Source organism: Achroia grisella, unplaced genomic scaffold, assembly GCF_030625045.1.
Source record: "Achroia grisella isolate CSIRO2021 unplaced genomic scaffold, CSIRO_AGI_Agris_v1 utg2671, whole genome shotgun sequence".
In the NCBI taxonomy this organism is placed as follows: domain Eukaryota; kingdom Metazoa; phylum Arthropoda; class Insecta; order Lepidoptera; family Pyralidae; genus Achroia; species Achroia grisella.
Window position 1 is genome coordinate 427,993 of NW_026712758.1, and position 17,757 is coordinate 445,749.

General features: G+C 38.1%; 1 protein-coding gene across 2 annotated transcripts; it reads right to left on the minus strand.

Annotated features, from left to right (window-relative positions):
- Positions 1-1,797: 1,797 nt before the first annotated feature.
- On the minus strand, positions 1,798-17,618 carry LOC131842957 (protein PRRC2C-like). 2 transcript variants are annotated; one of them, XM_059191530.1, is made up of 14 exons: positions 17,440-17,618; positions 16,861-17,022; positions 14,849-14,994; positions 14,118-14,178; positions 13,393-13,567; positions 12,541-12,668; positions 12,116-12,378; positions 11,060-12,031; positions 7,346-10,664; positions 7,120-7,261; positions 6,350-6,639; positions 5,770-6,108; positions 3,891-4,095; positions 1,798-2,011 (listed from the first exon to the last, which is right to left on the minus strand). In XM_059191530.1, exons 2-14 carry the CDS (start codon positions 16,972-16,974, stop codon positions 1,890-1,892), a joined length of 6,276 nt encoding a protein of 2,091 aa, XP_059047513.1. In that variant the 5' UTR covers positions 16,975-17,022; positions 17,440-17,618; the 3' UTR covers positions 1,798-1,889. The 2 variants fall into 2 exon arrangements, with proteins under 2 accessions (XP_059047513.1, XP_059047514.1); XM_059191531.1 differs by lacking the exon at positions 3,891-4,095 and having other exon boundaries at positions 1,872-2,011.
- Positions 17,619-17,757: the final 139 nt, after the last annotated feature.

Below are 17,757 nucleotides of genomic sequence, written 5' to 3' on the forward strand. Positions count from 1 at the left end.
AGCCTTGTTCTCCGAATGACCGCAAAACTGAACGTCACTGGATTTGGGTACCATCACTTGTATCTTCTTAGCGCTGAATTGAACAAGATTCTTTAAATTATTAATCGGATCTTAACACGAATATTTTATGGCAAATAAAGGTATTTACCTCTCTCGATTGAACAAGATTCTTTTGACCACATATTGAAAATCGATGGAATGAAGTTTCAATGACAGAAACTAGTTAAATATTACTTAAAAAAACTACTAATTACAACTTTGATGAGTATTCTTCCAAGGTTTCTTTAGCGTACATGTTGATTTGACACTCATTTGACAACATATTCTGTGAAAATTAAATTCTAACGCTTCAATGTCACAGCATGTGATGATCATCATATTATGTGAAGTGACGGAAAGTTATTATCTTTCTTTTCTTAGTTTTTTACAAGTCGTGGTAGCGATCAAAAATAAATTCGATAAAAAAAATGAATAAATACGTCCCAATCTAGATGGGTCGTGTTTATCTACATACCTGTAGGTAATAAATGGAGCTAATGTTGTTTACAAAACTTGAATGTTGAAAACAAACTAATGTTGCGGAAGGATAGACTTGTACGATTTTCTGGACAAATTTAAAACCTAAATATGTAATTAATTTTCGCAGTAGTATTAAGAATAAGCCAAGAAACTTGTTACCCCAGAAGTTGTGAAGTATCTAATACCACTACAAGCATATTGATATTATTAACTTTTTGTATTAGTATATTAAACTTAATATATATTCTCTTTATTTATATGTTCATTGCGGTATGTCAGTAATATTACTGGTGCACCATTCCAAAATTACTCATTAAAAATAGTATGTATAGGTATAAATATTCCTAAACATTGGGCCATCAAAGCCTGGTAGTAAGTAGTAGTTATAGCGTTATAAGACTTTTTAATTATAATTACCAATTCATGATTGTTAATATTTTTTTAAATTGTTTACAAGCTATTAATTGAAATATTTAAAACATTTATAATCAACTATCTGTTTCTTACTGCAAATTTATACTACAGCATTTAAATAGCTTAATAGGTTTAGCGATAATCGTTGGGAAGGAAAGGTAGGTTTCTTACCTCGCCCTTGTTGTGTGTGTTGATGCTTGATGTGTCGGAAACAATTATACACAACATATTAGACAAAGGTATGACAATTCTCCTGGTTTTTATTATGTATAATGAGTTTATAACATATACCAAAATAAATAATACTTCATTCGGTCATAATAATTTTATTCGCATATTATAATAATTGGTTATGATACATGGAGCTCAAACGCTAGTGGCTCCGCACATGCGGAGCGGCACTATGACGCTTTAGCTCCAAATTACATTTATTATTCATTTATATTGCATCGACATTTCTTCTGCAAAATCCGTCGCTACATATTCACTAGTGAGAGGTCTCGAGGCAGCATCGGTCAGTCGGACGTCAAGTCCTCGCGGTACGCCGGTCGATCGAGCGAACGAGGCCGCCGACCGTTCGCGTTTATATACTTAAATGTAACAGTCAAATAGACAGCCGGATGTCCGTCCGATCAATATATTTACAAACAGAGCGCCTCTCGCGCATCGCATCACTCGGCCGCCGGAGCCGGCCCGAGAGGCGGAGCTGCCGGATCCCACGGCCGACGTCGGCCGCCCGAGTACGCGACGGGCGGCGCGTCGATCCGTACACATCTTAATCGAATTCTATAATCACTTCCATAATTTACGACTTAATTAAAATACCGAAAACCTAAAGCCGAGCTCGGCGACGTCCGAGGGACAGTGAGAGTAGCCCAACGGGCCGAGCGTGCCGCGTCCGAGTGGAAGGCGGCTGGAGTCGGCGAGAGCTGGAGACCGAGTCCTCGAGGAGTCGTTCACTCGGCCTTCACCTCGGCGGCGGCGGGCGTCTCGGCCGGCACGGCCACCTCGGCGGGCTCGTCCGCCGCTACCGCCGCCTCGCTGCTCTCCGGCGATCGCTCGTTGCTGCCTGCGCCGTCTAAAATACCAATTCTGAATGACTCACAAACGCTTAACTCTTAATCATATAAAGAATTTCGACAAGGCTCCTTTCTCATTATGGCATTCGGACCATATCAACGCATTTAATTCTATTTATATAGATAGTAACAATTCATTCATTATAGGATAGATGAATTCATAGATGACAGCAATATCTAGCAAGAATAATATTTTTAGCGGACAACGTTATAATTTCTTGTGCAATATGCTTTCTTGAAATATGATAGCGTAGCGGCTTTTGTAGTGATTGCCGCAAGCATCCTTATGGGCGAATACTGTAACTACCATATAATAAATTTAAATAAGTAGCTATGACGAGGTCGAGTGGAATGAGTAGTCATGCTCACTAAAATGTCCAGATATGTGGCGGCGTGGTGGGCCGGGTCATTGGGCTCCCTAAAATATGGTCGAGCGCAGTGACGGCTGGCTCATCCGTCATACTCGTGAACGAGTGCTGCTTGTAGGGACTGGTCTGCTCTTATCACTACGACTGATTTAATCTTATTGTGTTTTAATATTTGAGCCTAAATGAATTAGTGCTGGTTGTTAGTTTGTATTCACACATTTCGACTTGTAAAATATGAACTTACAAGGATTGTTTAAAAGAGCAACACACAAGTTTCTTGCTTATTCTTCTTGTGATGAGACAGTTTTCCGAAAAACCGGTAGATTTAAAAAAAAAAAGTGCTTAAATTAAGTTTATTTGAATAAATGATTTTCTATCCTATTCTTCATAAATTAAAAACCCTTCTAAATGTCAATTTTAAGAGAGAAAACAATTATTTTTCAAGTAGGTACTTTAACTAGTTGCAAGAGCAACTAGGTAAAGTATTTGTATAGTCATTATAGGCATTTACTACCTCGCTTTTTTGATATATTTTATAAGCAACTCTGTCTAGCAACTCTAATATTGGCGTCGTTAAAATAAAAAGGGCAAATTATCTAGTGGATACTTCTAAATATCGCATTCTATAATACTGAAAAGAGATTACCATTAGTACTAGAGTACATCTAATCCATCAAAATGGTCAGACCGCCTTAGTGTGAACGTGGTCTAAGTGTTAAAGTGTTGTGCAAGAGGCGCGGTAGTGGCTCGTTTTCAAATTTGGGAGAAAAGCTTAACATTTGAGATATCTGTTGTGTGATAACTATTAATGTAGAAAAATTTTTATATAAATAGTATTTTTTGTCCCTTCCAAATAAAACGGCAGGAAAGCAACTGTGTACATTACAGTTTTATGGTATAAGTTTATTTCAAAAAACATCGTACAATATACCATACGTGCGTATTTGACACAATCTGCCCTTGCCAGGTTCAGAGTATGTTATAACCATCGTAATGCACTTTCGAAATCAATAATACAATTTCGTCAAATTGTGTTAATGTACCCAAATATGAAAACGAGCCTGATAGTATGTAGTCCAGTCCAGTCCGCCTGCTCAGAGTTATTTCTGACAGTTCGGGATCGAATGGGCGATGTAACTTTGAACTGACGTACAATGTACGGCAACATTTTAAATATCTTTTATTTGCCTTATTAAATGAGTGATAACATTAAAAATTTAATAATTACTACAACCTATAATAAACGTGTTAATTTTGGGCAACAATTATTCATCATTAACTACTTAACAAATATAAAAACAGTAGTGTTTACAAGTCAAACCACATAAAACTGCGCCGTTTCTGATAATATTTTGTCGTAAACTGTACACTTCAAAGTTACATCGTCCATGCGATCCCGACCCGTTTCTGACAGGTCGGGATCGAATGGGCTATATAACTTTACTATTACTTTACTTTAGATAACTCCGAGCGGTCGGAGTTCAGTGTGTAGTAGTGTGTATATACTGACTGCGCTGGTGGTGGTGGTAGTAGGTGTTGGCGCGCGGCGCGTGGTGCGCGCGGGGCGGGGGTGCGGGCGCGGGCGCGGGCGCGGGGGGCCTGTAGAGCGGCAGCGCGGGCGGGCGCTGTATGGGCGCGGGGTACCGCGGCGCCACCAGCCCGCCGCGCGACATGCCGCCGCCCGCGCACCGCCCGCTGTTGCCGCCGCCCATCATCTGCACGACCACCCGCACATCACACCCACCGATCACAGATCACCCACCAAACACCACACCATACGTCATTCTAACGATACTTTATCATTTTGTTTTTATTCTTGTTGAAATAATCATGCAAAGTATTAATGTTAAAAAATGTGGGGTTAGCATTGATACATTTTATGGTCATTATAACAAGAATAACAATAAAATGAGCTCAAAACTGGTAAATTTTCATAAAAGGTTAATTTTAAACTTTCGTGTTTAATATACATTATTTAAATTATTAACCGGGTCTTAACACGAATAATTTTATGGCAAATAAAGGTATTTGCCTCTCTCGACGTTTCGACTAGGTTGCACTAGCCGTGGTCACGAGCTGACTGGAGTAACAGCGATGTCAATGTAGATAGGTGACAGCAGATTTTTCTTCATCTACCGTCACTAGATTGTTTAACGAAAGTTCGCGACGCACAGCACTCACGGTATCCGTACACTTATTGACTATTGATGTTACTGAACTTTACTTGAATTTATTTATGACTGGATTCCACACAGATGATAATTTTAAGGTCCTGTCTACTGATCGCCACTATTACCCACGAATGGTCTGGGAGGCGAATGAAATTAAAAAATATCCCAATTTCAACAGAGAGGATGGCTTAAAATTATCATCTGTGTGGAATCCAGTCATAAATAAATTCAAGTAAAGTTCAGTAGCATCAATAGTCAATAAGTGTACGGATACCGTGATTGCTGTGCGTCGCGAACTTTCGTTAAACAATCTAGTGACGGTAGATGAAGAAAAATCTGCTGTCACCTATCTACATTGACATCGCTGTTACTCTAGTCAGCTCGTGACCACGGCTAGTGCAACCTAGTCGAAACGTCGAGAGAGGTAAATACCTTTATTTGCCATAAAATTATTCGTGTTAAGACCCGATTAATAATTTAAATTTTCATAAAAGGTTTTCTTGAAAGTTTCGAGTAAGGTTTGTAAAAAAATAGAACTTATATACTAACTACATTAACTAAATTTTCAACTCCTATTTCATACTTTTCCATATTATTTTTAGACACAAAAAATGTCCGCCCAAATACAATCGTAGGTACATTGTATTATATCTACATGACTAACAGAAGTAGAATTAGTAAAAGTAGTAACCTATTTCTGTCGCTAATTAGCTTGTTAGAAGTTGTTTCGTTTGAATAGAGCGATAAGGCAGTAAATTACTGACTAACATAGTATAAAATAGTAGTTCTTCGAAATGGCAACGTATAAGCAGTACCACAGTCGTCACATGATAATGTGATGATATCTCGTTATCATGTGACGCTCGTGGTGCCATTCATGTATATAGGCGACAGTTATGACTTACCAACAAATGAGTCATCAGCTTGTTTGCCATTCCAATTGCATAAACAAAAAGAAAAATCATACGTTATTAAGATACGTTCAACAGTAGTTGTGAATGGGGAAAAACAGACATACTTTGGAACTTCATTATATTAGCATGACAATGTCACGAAATTACAGTATCAATGATAACATTTTCGGCATGTCATCCCTTAAAAAGGAGTTGAAAATTTGTATCAAGCACCATACTAAATTTAAAAACTAAACTGCCCATATTCCCTAAACTTTATTTGACTACTTGGTAACAAACATCGACAAACAAAATAGAGGTGTACCTGTTGCTGATGCTGGTGCTGCTGCTGGTGCTGGTGCTGCTGGTGATGCTGGTGCGGCGTGTGCGCGGGCGGCGGGTGCTGCACGTGCTGCACGTGTTGCACGTGGGGCGCGTGGGGCGCGTGGGCGGCGTGCGGCGGCGGCGCGTGGTACTTGTGCTGCGGCGGCGAGTGCGGCGGCTTCTGCGGCTTGGTCGCGCCCTTGGGAGTTGGTGACGCGGACTCGCACAGCGGCGCGAACCCGTTGGCGTGCTCGTGTAGCGGACTCTTGAGCTGCTGCTGCGGCGGCGGCCGAGGCTGCGGCGGCGCGTACTGCTGCTGCAGCGGCGCTCGATATTGTTGCTGTGGACACGCAATGTTTATCGCCATCATGCATATACGAATCACGGCCCACAGGAATGATGCTTTTAACTAAACTAATGCTGGGTGCATCGCTGTACGTAAAAACTTTCTAACCCTTTTTATGAAATTGAAAAATTACAGTTCATAATGGAGGAGTGCAGAAAGGCAATATTTTGACACGCTAGCGAACATTCGAACCCAGCGTCTATACCACAGATAAATTACATGAAAACAGACATACCTGCATCTGCTGGACGGCGGCAGCGACCTGCAGCTGTGACGAAATGAACTGCGATCCGAAAGCACCGGACTGCGCGGGCTGCGTGAACTGCAGCGGGTAGGTGGGCGCGGGCGCGGCCGGCGGCTGGTACGGAGAGTAGTAGGAGCTGGCCGGCGGCGCGGGCCGCGGCAGCAGGCCCTGCAGCGAGTACGGCGCCTCGCCCACCGGGCCCGAGTACCCGAGGTACTGCTGCTGGTATGTGCTCACGCCGCCTACGCCGCCCACCCCGCCGACACCGCCGCCTTTACTGCCTGCATTCACACACTCCATTTATAAACACTTTTATACAACTTCAATATACTTCTTTTAATGTCTAATAGCATGAATTAATCTAAATTTTATTATTTGATATAGACATAATCTTATTTCCTAATTCTCGCGGACAGAACAACAGTTATGTATTAAAAAATTGAACTACACAAGACCAAGGTGGTAATAACAAAAAGTACTGAACAATTTCAGGGTAGGTTTTATAAAAAGTTTTTATGGGTGAATACCTTAGTCTCACCTATTTCAGTCGCCAAAACGCTTACCGGGACATTGGGCACGATATCTTAATCCTCTGGAATGGCAACGCATGAGGGCATGACATAATATCGTAATGTCTGTGGTCTCTTTATGTATATAGAATACGATGACCACATACCACCAGGTAGCAGATTTTTTACCATTTCAATAATATTAAATAATTACAATAATTTTATTGGCTAATGTAAAAGTAATGGACTCACCAATGGCTCCAATTTGCTGAGTTGATGGCTTTACTGTGGCCGACATGAGAGAATTAGAGGTACTAGAGATCAGAACAGTGCTGGGACTATTGGCGAGCTGTCCCGACTGGCCGAATGCCGCACCGCCGCCTGCAGCAGCCGCCTAGTATAATTTAAAATTAAATTAAAAGGCAGACCCAAGAGACAAAATAAAATAATGTTTTCAATCAGTAATCACCAATCTTACCATTCGATACTGATTTGGAAGGCTCTGGAACATATCAGGAGGTGGCTGATAATTGTAAGGAGTTGCTGAACCAGCACCATATGGTGTTCCAGGGAATCCTCCAAACTGACCACGACTTTGATCAAGGAATGGTCCATAAAGGCCGCTTTGCTGTTGCAACTGTTGCGACGAACCTAACAACTGTTGAGAAGAATTGAATAAAACGGCGGGTGGGGATGGTACTGATAATCCGCCGTATCCTCCTTGATAGCCTACATGGTTGTAATGCTGAGGAGGGGGTGATTGTAACTGTTGAGTTGGTTTCACTTTACAGACATTTGGTGGAGCACCAGTTTCTGCATTAGATTCTTCGAAACCAGGAAATGGTATTTCTTCACTTCCCTCAGCTACCGCTGGCATTTCCCACACTTTTTTCACGCTAGCGATTTTTAAATTGAGATCTGCCGCCAATGGTGAAATAGTGTTTGAAGTACTCATATGCACACCACGAGGTAATCCTAATTTTGCTGATTTATCTTCAGTAAGCTGTCCAAGAGAATCAGAGTCAAAGGCAAAATCAAGTTTCATATCAGAAGAGTCTTCCGTTTTTTGGGTCGTGTCAAAAGGCATTTGTAAACCTAGAGCTGCTTCTCCATCATTTACAGGTCTGCCATTATCAGATATGAGTTCTTGAATAGATCTTGGGCGCGATCTGACATCACCATTAAATGAAACCGGTCGTGTATCAATTTCAGTTGTTATTTCTTCACCCTGAGGTTTGGCAGTGGTAGCACTAGGTTGATATTTTTGCTTTAAGGCCTCAGCTGGAGGAGCAGTCTTATAATTAGTATTCTCGAATATTATGGTTTCTACAGGGGGTGTAGTTCCATCTAAGACACCAGTTTTGTCGGCAGCTACCGCAGTACAGGCGACTGGTGTAGTCTTCGCCTCTGCTGGAGCATCTCCAGGAGAGCTACGTTGACTGGACTGTCCCGACTTATTCTCGGTTGTTTCCACAGGTTCCTCAACATTGCCACGTAAAGTTTGTGAAATAGGTTTGTCCCAAGCATTAACTGGCGGTGGAGGCGGTGCAGCTCCAGTATCTGGCCCGAATCCACTAACTAGTCCCATCTGTTGTTTTTGTCTTTGCTTGACAAACCTCGGAGCTAAGTTAGCTTGACGTGGACGATCATACTGCGAAACGGGTTTACCGGAAACTGGAATAGATCCTCGCGAATTGGATTTATCACTAGAATTTCTCGTCGATGACCCATTTCGGCCACCGCCTTGGTTGGAATGAGATCTGGGTTGTTTTACAGTTTGTTGGATATCCTCTTTCGCTGAAGTGCCTCTTACTTCCTTAGAATTTTTCTTATTTCGAACTTCTTGGAATCCATCATCAACAACAGCTTCATCTTCTTTTTTCACTGACGATAATTTAAGATCAATCATAGCCTCCGTAACATCTGTAGTCTTATCACCAACTGTGTCTTTCTTCACTCCTTGCGAGTTCCGAGCATTATTCTGGCGATTACCAGCATTTTGATTTCGTCCACCCTGACCACTTTTATGAGTTTGACCAGATTGTCTTCCACCCAGAGATCGACGCCGACCACTTGTACCACCTCCTTCGGAATGTTCAGAAGTTGTTTCCCAATTTTCATCTTCTCCACTGTTTGGACCTCCTTTGGGACGACGATCGCGACCTCTACCAGTAGATGACCCTGCTCTAGGTTTGTTATGTGCTTTCCCTTTGTCATCTGATTGAACATTGTCTTTCATATCTTCATTTTCTTTAACTGCTCTATTGGCTTGACTAAAGGGGCTTTTGGTGTTCGGTGGCCCATAACCTGCTACTCTCTTTGCAGGCGCTGGGGGTCGCGAAGCACCTTGGAAGCCACCTCTTCCTCGTCGAGAAGGCTGCCCTCGTGGTGCAAATGGTTCTCTATTTTCTATATTATCTGATGTGTGTGGTATTTGTTCCATTGGTGGGCGATTGGGGTCGTCATGTCTATCTGACTTTTTGGGGCCTCGCGGACTTCGGGGGGCCTTTCGGCGTTCTTTGCGTTCAGAATTTGGAGCACCGTCTGTTGAACCTTCTGATTCACTTGCTCTATTATTAGAGCGGGAACTACGATGTGAACGTCTTCCTCGAGATTCACGTGGTCCCCAACCTCTATTATAGACGGCATAACCACCACCTCCATACCCTCGGCCTTTCTTCTCAGATCCTGATCCACTAGATTTTCTTTCAATCGGCTCTTTCACTGGTACTTTATTTAACTGCTCATTGAATCTTTCATTTCGTTTATCTTCAATAGACCGCTTTTGAGAATCGGCATTAATATGTAGAGATTCTACTGATTGTATTTCATTGTTCTTAATATTTACCAATCCTGTAGGATCAGAGCTAGATTTAGATGCAATAGATTCAGATTCAGAAAACTCCTTTTCAGATTTTTGCGATGAGAATGTTGGTTTATTGACAGACAATGGAGCTGTTTGTTCAGAGGAAGGAAGAGTTTGTAGAGGTACAAGAGTTTCATTTGGATTAATAGATTTAGGAAGAGGTGTGTTTGTAGTTTTTATTAGAGATTGATCAGTAAAAGAAGGAGACTGATTAGGGGCATTAGTTTGTAGTGCAATATTTGGATATGGCTTAGGACAAACTTGTTGGGTCTGTATGAAATTTTTAGCATTAGAAGGATGATTGTTATGGTATTTATGAATCTGATTTTGAGCAGCAGGTGAATTTGAGTGAGTTGTCGTAGGTGGACTCTGTAGTGATGGCTGGACTGCTACAGTTTGTTGCGAAGAAGCAGTGGATTTGTCATGGTCAAGATCGTGAGTATCTTTTAATGTTTGTTCAGTATCTTTTGCTGGTGAAATCTTCTCCGAGGGTGATTTGACGCCCATATAATTAGATGAATCTTCTTGAGTGATTTCTGCCCATGAAGTCTTGCTTAAGTCTCTTTCAGAAGATTCCCGCTGATTTACATTAGAAGGAGGCGAATTACGTCTTTCTTGCGTCTGTGGTTGCGTTGAAGAATCAGACGAAGGAAAAGAGTCAGTAACACCTATACTTTTTCTTTCAAATACTTCTGTCAATTTATCAGCAGCAGTTCTGCTGTTATGTTCTATAGTACTACAATTATCTATGGATTTTCGATCTGACTCACTCCTTCTATCTTTATATTCACCATAGTCTTTATATGAATCTTTAGAGTTAGATCTATCTAACTCTCTTGCAGGTTTTTCATAATCTTGCATTTCAGACCGCCATTGCGGTCCAGGTCCATCCTTATCTCTTCGGAAATCATCTTCACGATCAGAATAATCTCTGAAAGAATAATTATATATTACGTACTGTAACAACATAAAGGATAAAGATATATATTACATGAGTAATAGATATATATACTAGCAGATCCAGTAGATGTCTAGTCCTGGAATCCATATTAATTAAAAGGAAAATTTCATCCAAATTTGTACAGTCATTTATTTACTACTAACTCTTTATTGTACCAGTAATGTATAACGAAGAACATAATTTAAAGAGCTTCTTGCTCTGTAAATTATAAAAAGTGGACTTATCGGTTAACCAATGGGAATAAAGACAAAAAGGTGGCGCAAGACTATAATAGAAAAGCGTTATTAAATTACAAAATAAATTTTGTAGGCAATATAATATTTTCAAAATATTTATACTTTAAATTTTTCAATAGATGAATTTACCTTGAATATGAACGACGACCATTGTGAGGGGCATGGCGCGGAGCGTTATATGGAGGAGGCTCTTGCCGTCTAGGAGCGGACTTTCCAGAAAACGCCCACGACTTATGCTGTTCCTCTTGGCGATTTTGTTGTTGTTTTAAAAATCGGGGTGGTATATTAGCTTGAAAGGTCTTTGAAAATGCTGGATTACCTTGATCACGATCTCTGCCATAATCGCGATCTCTGTCTCTAAAATCACGGTCGCGATCTCTGTCGCGATCATTTCTATCTCTATCCACACGTTCACGTTCTCGATCTCTTTCCCTATCGAATCTATCACGATCAATACGATCGCCACGATCTCGATTATCATTACGATCCCTGTCCCGTGGGTCTATTCTGTCTTTATCATTATCTTGGCGATCTCTATTATCAATGCGGCCTCTGTCTCTACTGTCTAATCTGTCTCTTTCGCGATCTCTATCTCTATTATCACGTTCTCGGTCTCGGTTATCAAATCTATCTCTGTTTTCGATCCTATTATTTTCCGCCCGCTCTTTTTCTCTTGTTTCCCTGTCACGATCACTACGATCTTTATCTCTATTATCCAAGCGATCTCTATTATCTGCACGTTCCCTATCTCTGATATCGCTTCTATCCTTCTCTCTATCAGAATCTCTATCCCTATTATCATTGCGATCTCTGTCCACCCTGTCACGAGAATCTTTACATTGCTGGACTTGCAATGGAGCAACTGTGTCTCGCGCAGTCTGTCGTCTTTGTTCTTCTTCTTTTCTTTGCCGGGCACGAGCTATTACTTGAGCTACTTCATTATTCTGTTTCAGTCTACGCTCTGCCCATAGTTGCTCTTCATCAGCCGGCTCATGAACTTTATTATCAACATGTTCTACTTCTATACTAGTCCGGTTGTTATTCTTATTACTTATTTTGCTTGGAGCCGACGACTCTCCATCAGAAAAGTCCAACTTTTGACTGAAAATAAGAATAATTTTAAAATACATACATAACATACATTTCGGGCAATTTACAAGATTTGTATAAATTTAAAGAACTTACTCATAGTCAATATCGTCATGTTGTGCCCATCCAGCGTCTCGTGAGATATCATCTAGTGAAGAAATTTGTTCCTCACGTAGAATAGGGCGAGCAGTAAGTACTTCTACGGCTCGCGGTGTGGCCGGCGGGCGAGGTGGCTGGCGCGGGCCTCCGGCGTTGGTATTACTGGCGCTGCCTGAATTTACACTACCACCGCTTCTATTGTCTCGCAGCGTATTCAATGTTCCCAACCCGAGCCCGCTACCGGGGCTACCTCTCATCAGCTGTCAAAATAAACATAATATTTTACCACATGCATTTTTAGGTCTGACAAAGTTTACTTTCGTATTATAAATAAAAAAGTTAAGAATATAATTACATTTATATTATAAACAAGTAAAATTTAGGTGAACTTGTGTGTGTCTAATAATTAATTTGATACATACGAAGGATGGCAGTATAGCGCGGTAGGCGGGAGTTTGCTGTGAGGCGGGCGTGGAGGCGGGCGCGGCGGCGGGTGATGTGGTCTCTTGACGTACGCCGGCGGTGCCACCGGACGTCCAGCTGCCTTCCGCTACAAACACAATAGTCAAATAACATTTATAAGTATGATCTGAACTATATTTAGCGAGATTTGGTGTATTTCGGCCGACATATATTTTGGAAACAGACAAAAGGAATGAGAAGACAAAATATTTATTCAATTACAGGTTTAAAAAATCACAAGCCGTTAGCTTGTAGATAAAGCTCTATTGTTATCTATAAATATAATACTCATTACAAAATGGCAACAGATTAGGATAGTGATTAAAAATATAAATCTAAATTTTGTCCTTATAGCACCTTTAGTAAACTTATCCTAAAAAGAGAAAATATAAATATCATAATTATATGCAAATAAATGATATATTAAGCAGATTTAATTACTTTGAATAAAAATAGAATTTAAGGATCCTGCAATTTAACAGTAGTATTCAATAAAACCCTATAATAGTATAGTATAATAACATAACAGTATATAACTTATATAAATACGAGCAGAAGTCGAGGGCGTAATAAAGCGGAGTGTCTTAAATACGCACGTATATCTTACGATGTTTTTCAACAAACTTCATTTTTAATAAACTCAAAACTGTGATGTACGCGGCTGCCAATAATTCAATATGAAACATAACTTTGCTATTTGCGTTTATAACGCACCCGTATTTTATGAGCTGCTTTATACATATATCGAAAAACCGGTGAAATTAGATACAGTATAGAGCTGTTTCATTAAGCACTATTTCATTAGGGCTTACTTTGTGGTCTGAGCTGTGGTTGTGAGGTTGCGTGGTCTGCTGATCGATGTGAAGGTTGAGCAGCAGCTTCCAATGAGGGGAACTCTGTGCGGAAGTGTGGTGATGATGGTGGAGGAAGTGATACCCAGCCGCTTGCACATGTGGTCACAGCCACACCAGGAGTAGTTGTCGTAGGCTGAAAATAATCATATTAATGGAAATCTTATTTGGTTTAGACTAAGTTAACATTTTGTTTTGCTTTTTTTCTTTATGACCAGATGATGTAAAATTTACGGAGTGTGATTCTCAGTAGAATCATCATCTCTTCAGATGGTCATAATTAGTCATTGTGTTCCAGTAACCTACGCCTATAGAGGTACCATATGCTTTCACGACTATCAGTTGATTGGCTACCAAATTGGGATGATTTACTAGCCATGTTTTGTATTTGGAGCAGCAAAGATTTAAGCTACTGTGTCTGTATTGATAGACTCATGAACCTCTGATGTTTTTGTAAACCAAGGTACATTTACAAATTGTTTTTTATTAGTCCTTTATATTATGCTTATACTTTGGTATTTTGCATTAAATACCTTAAATATTAAAAAAAATTATATACCTATCACCACAAAATAAATGATAACCAAAAAGTTTTAATATATTATTATTTCTGATACTATAGATAATAAAGTTAAAATTACTAAAAATTCAATAACAATCAGGACAGATCTACAAACAAAACTCACAGTAGTCTGAGAAGTGCATGTTGCTGGAGTAGATACAGTTGTAGTAACAGCAGTAATAGAACTGAAAGAAAAGTAATACTATTATTATGCAAATCAATGACACTATAAATAATGCATCAGGTTTAAGTAGAAATATAGTATTATATAGTATACAGGGTTACTGGTAACTCGCCGTATTCCTGTCAGGACGAGATAGAGGAGCTCAAATGCAATCATTTTGGCCCTATATATGTTTGACCGAAAGTTAATGATTTAAAGAGTTATTCAGAATTTTGTGAATTCAAAAAATGCAATTCAGTGCACTTTAAAGGGTTATTAAAAAAAAAAATTATTATTTTTTTATATGAAATTTTAATTATGTACAAATGCTTAATAATTATATATAGTACAGTATACTTTATTATTTAAACAAATATGCAAAGTTAATAAAATATTCAAATAAATATAAAATAGAAGGAACAATTAAAAAGTTTCAAGAAACTCATAAGATGTTGGGTTGTTTTTATGAGCCCATTATTATTTATCTATACACTTCAGTTTGAAGAAACAATTTGACTAATGGGAATAAAAGATCAAAATTGATGACTACCCAGAGGTACTGAGCAATACATCACAAATCAGTTACTTGTTGTTGCATGGAGTTACAGACTCACCACTATGGTGGATGACTGTGGATGGTGAATGGCTGAATAATGATTAATTTCACTGCCTAAATATTCTAATTCACTTACTTAGAGTTAGGATCTTGACCAGTCTCAGTTTTTAAAGAAGGTAAATTGGCTGGTGGGCGCCTTGCCGAAGGTACTTTTCCAAGACTTTGCATTCCATGTTTGCGACTTAGTTGAGATTTCACTAGGGACGGTTCTGAGCTTTCGTTCTGAAAAGTAAAATAGATTTTCTTTAAGTATGCTCTTACAAATATATTTTATTTTGTTAGTTTTTTATAAATTATGTATGTAACTATTGTGACAGAAATAAATTATTTGTCACATATATTGATTTCTTTAATCTTGGATGATATTTAGACTTTTGTTTGAAAAGAGTAACAACAAAGCTCTTCCACATTCTCAAAATATTGAGAATGCCAAAGGATAAAAAAATTAGAAATAATTCCTTTGTTTTAAGTGAAACTAAAATAACTTGCTAAAAAATGAAAACGTTTCTACCTAGAATTACAATCATTATTAGATAAAATGATAATAATGTATGTCAATATTTTTTGTTATTCATTTTTTGATATATATATATTATTATATTATAAAATAGTCAAAAATAATAATTCTTTATGTTATTTTTTGATAATTTGAGGATTTCTTTTTTATATATCTGATGGGTAATTATGCCTAGTCCAAGAATGTAAAAAATGGAAGTACACTTAAATTGTGGAATGAACTTCCTGCCGAGGTTTTCTCACTAGACTACATCATAGTGTTTTCAAGAAGAGTTTTATATTAAGGTTTCTTAAGGGTCAGCAACTCACACATGATACCCCTGGTGTTTCAGGCGTCCATAGAATACAGTAATCATTTACCATCAGAAGGGCTGTATGCTTAATTGCAACCATCATAGTATAAAAAAAAATGTTGCGCACTTACCCAGAACAAAATTATCTCCTACAATACTTTTAAATCTCCTCACAAACAATATTGTGTATATGCCTACATTAGCAATATTTCCCTAATTCCCTAATATATGATTTATCTACATTGACTAAACTAAAACAATATCAGAAACTACTTTTGCATTAGGTTTTGTATGTTTGTATTTTTTATTATTTTACATGTTCAATGATAGTGATACATACAGCTAAATGTTACTGCATCAACAGAGTAGCCAAAATATTTCTAAGTTATCTTCAAACCATAATATAGCCAAATTAATTGAAACCTTGATATAATTAAATTACAAAAAAAAAGCCTACTAACATTACATACTATAATATTCTTTCTTTTAGTTTATGTCAACCTACTGCCTAAACTGTCTGAATAATATTATTTTTATTGACATCACATTTTTATTAAATATACATCTACATATATATATTTATATTGTATCTTTATGACCCAATAAATCTTAACCTACCTATTTAATAATTTAGATAAAATCAAAAATTTCTACAAAACCAATTATATTTTTGTATTAATCATAATAGATATTACAGAATATTACAATTTTGTAACTTGTAAAATTTTGTTCTTATGAGTCATAATAAAACAAATTCCATTATTACTAAAAATTCTTTTAAGCTACTGTTGAAAAAAATCTATGAAGTGACATTACATAGGTCATTGACCTCACATAACAAAGACTACAGATTGTAAAGTACAAAAGATTATAAAATTGTACAAATAATTATAGTAATAAAATATGATTACACATCACTGTGATTCTAAAGAATGCAATCCATTCCAAATCTAACAACAATTAAATTTGATTGTCATTTCTTATTATTAATGAAAAGGAAGAAGTGAGGTCAATAATAAATTAACAAATTCAATATTGTTAAGTGCATTATTACAAAGTGAATTTATTCTAATGTAAGAGTATGTATTATGTAAATGTCTATGTAAAGCTTTCAAAGCCTATAATTTTTAATTACAATGATGGGGACACATTGTATTCATAAGTAAACATCAATTATGATATTACTTTACTAGTACTATGTAATATTCATTACTGCCCATTTGCAAGGTTATAACGAAATTTTAATAATGAACTATAATTGTTTTATCAAAGTACTTACTCTATTGGTGCAGTACAAGCTATTGATGTCCAACTTTTGATATTTTTGCTTGCCGGACGTCGGCTTCGACTGCGCCGTAGTGCCTCCGCCGCCCGGCGTCGAGAGTGCAGACATGCTGCGATGTACACACCATCAGGAGGTCACCCTCGCTCCGACCACCAACTGCAACCATTGCAACGAACACTTCACTAAGTAATTTATGGCACACAGACGAAAAATACATTAATACACTGCAGCTTTCGTACAATAGTCCAACGAATAAGTACTTTTAGTTATATTACGAACGACACTTCAGGAAAGCACTGGACACCGTAACACAAATCACTTTCACAGCACTGGGAAACTGAATTGGAGCCCTGCCCTCGGAGCTTTATTGACGTGTTACATCCGTACAATGAACGCTGGATCGATGACATATGATTTTTACACTATTAATTTTTAGATTACAGAAGAGGCCAGTACATATAACCAAATTGAAGCTCTAAATAACGGTACTGACAAGATAGAACTAAAAGAACGGTAAATAACAAACAAATATTTGCAGATATACGAAACAACAAAAGAAAAATACGTATATACCTTGGTCCGTTATACTTGGTATTACGAAATATAAATAGTCTAAGCTCGATAGCTAATTTCTTAAAAACGATTACTTTAGATTTTTATTATATTCTACGATACCAAAAAATTATATCACTTTATTTTAAGATGGCGTCTCTACCAAAAGACGATCTCCTTCCTTTTTTTTCACAATCAATAGAGTGACGTCACAAAGGCCAAAGACAAAGACGCGCTAAAGCGCTCTCTATTGGCAAAATAGCAAAATTAATGCCACAGAATAAATAAAAAAGACAATTTTCAAGTTATTACGATAGAGAGCATAATTGGATTATAACG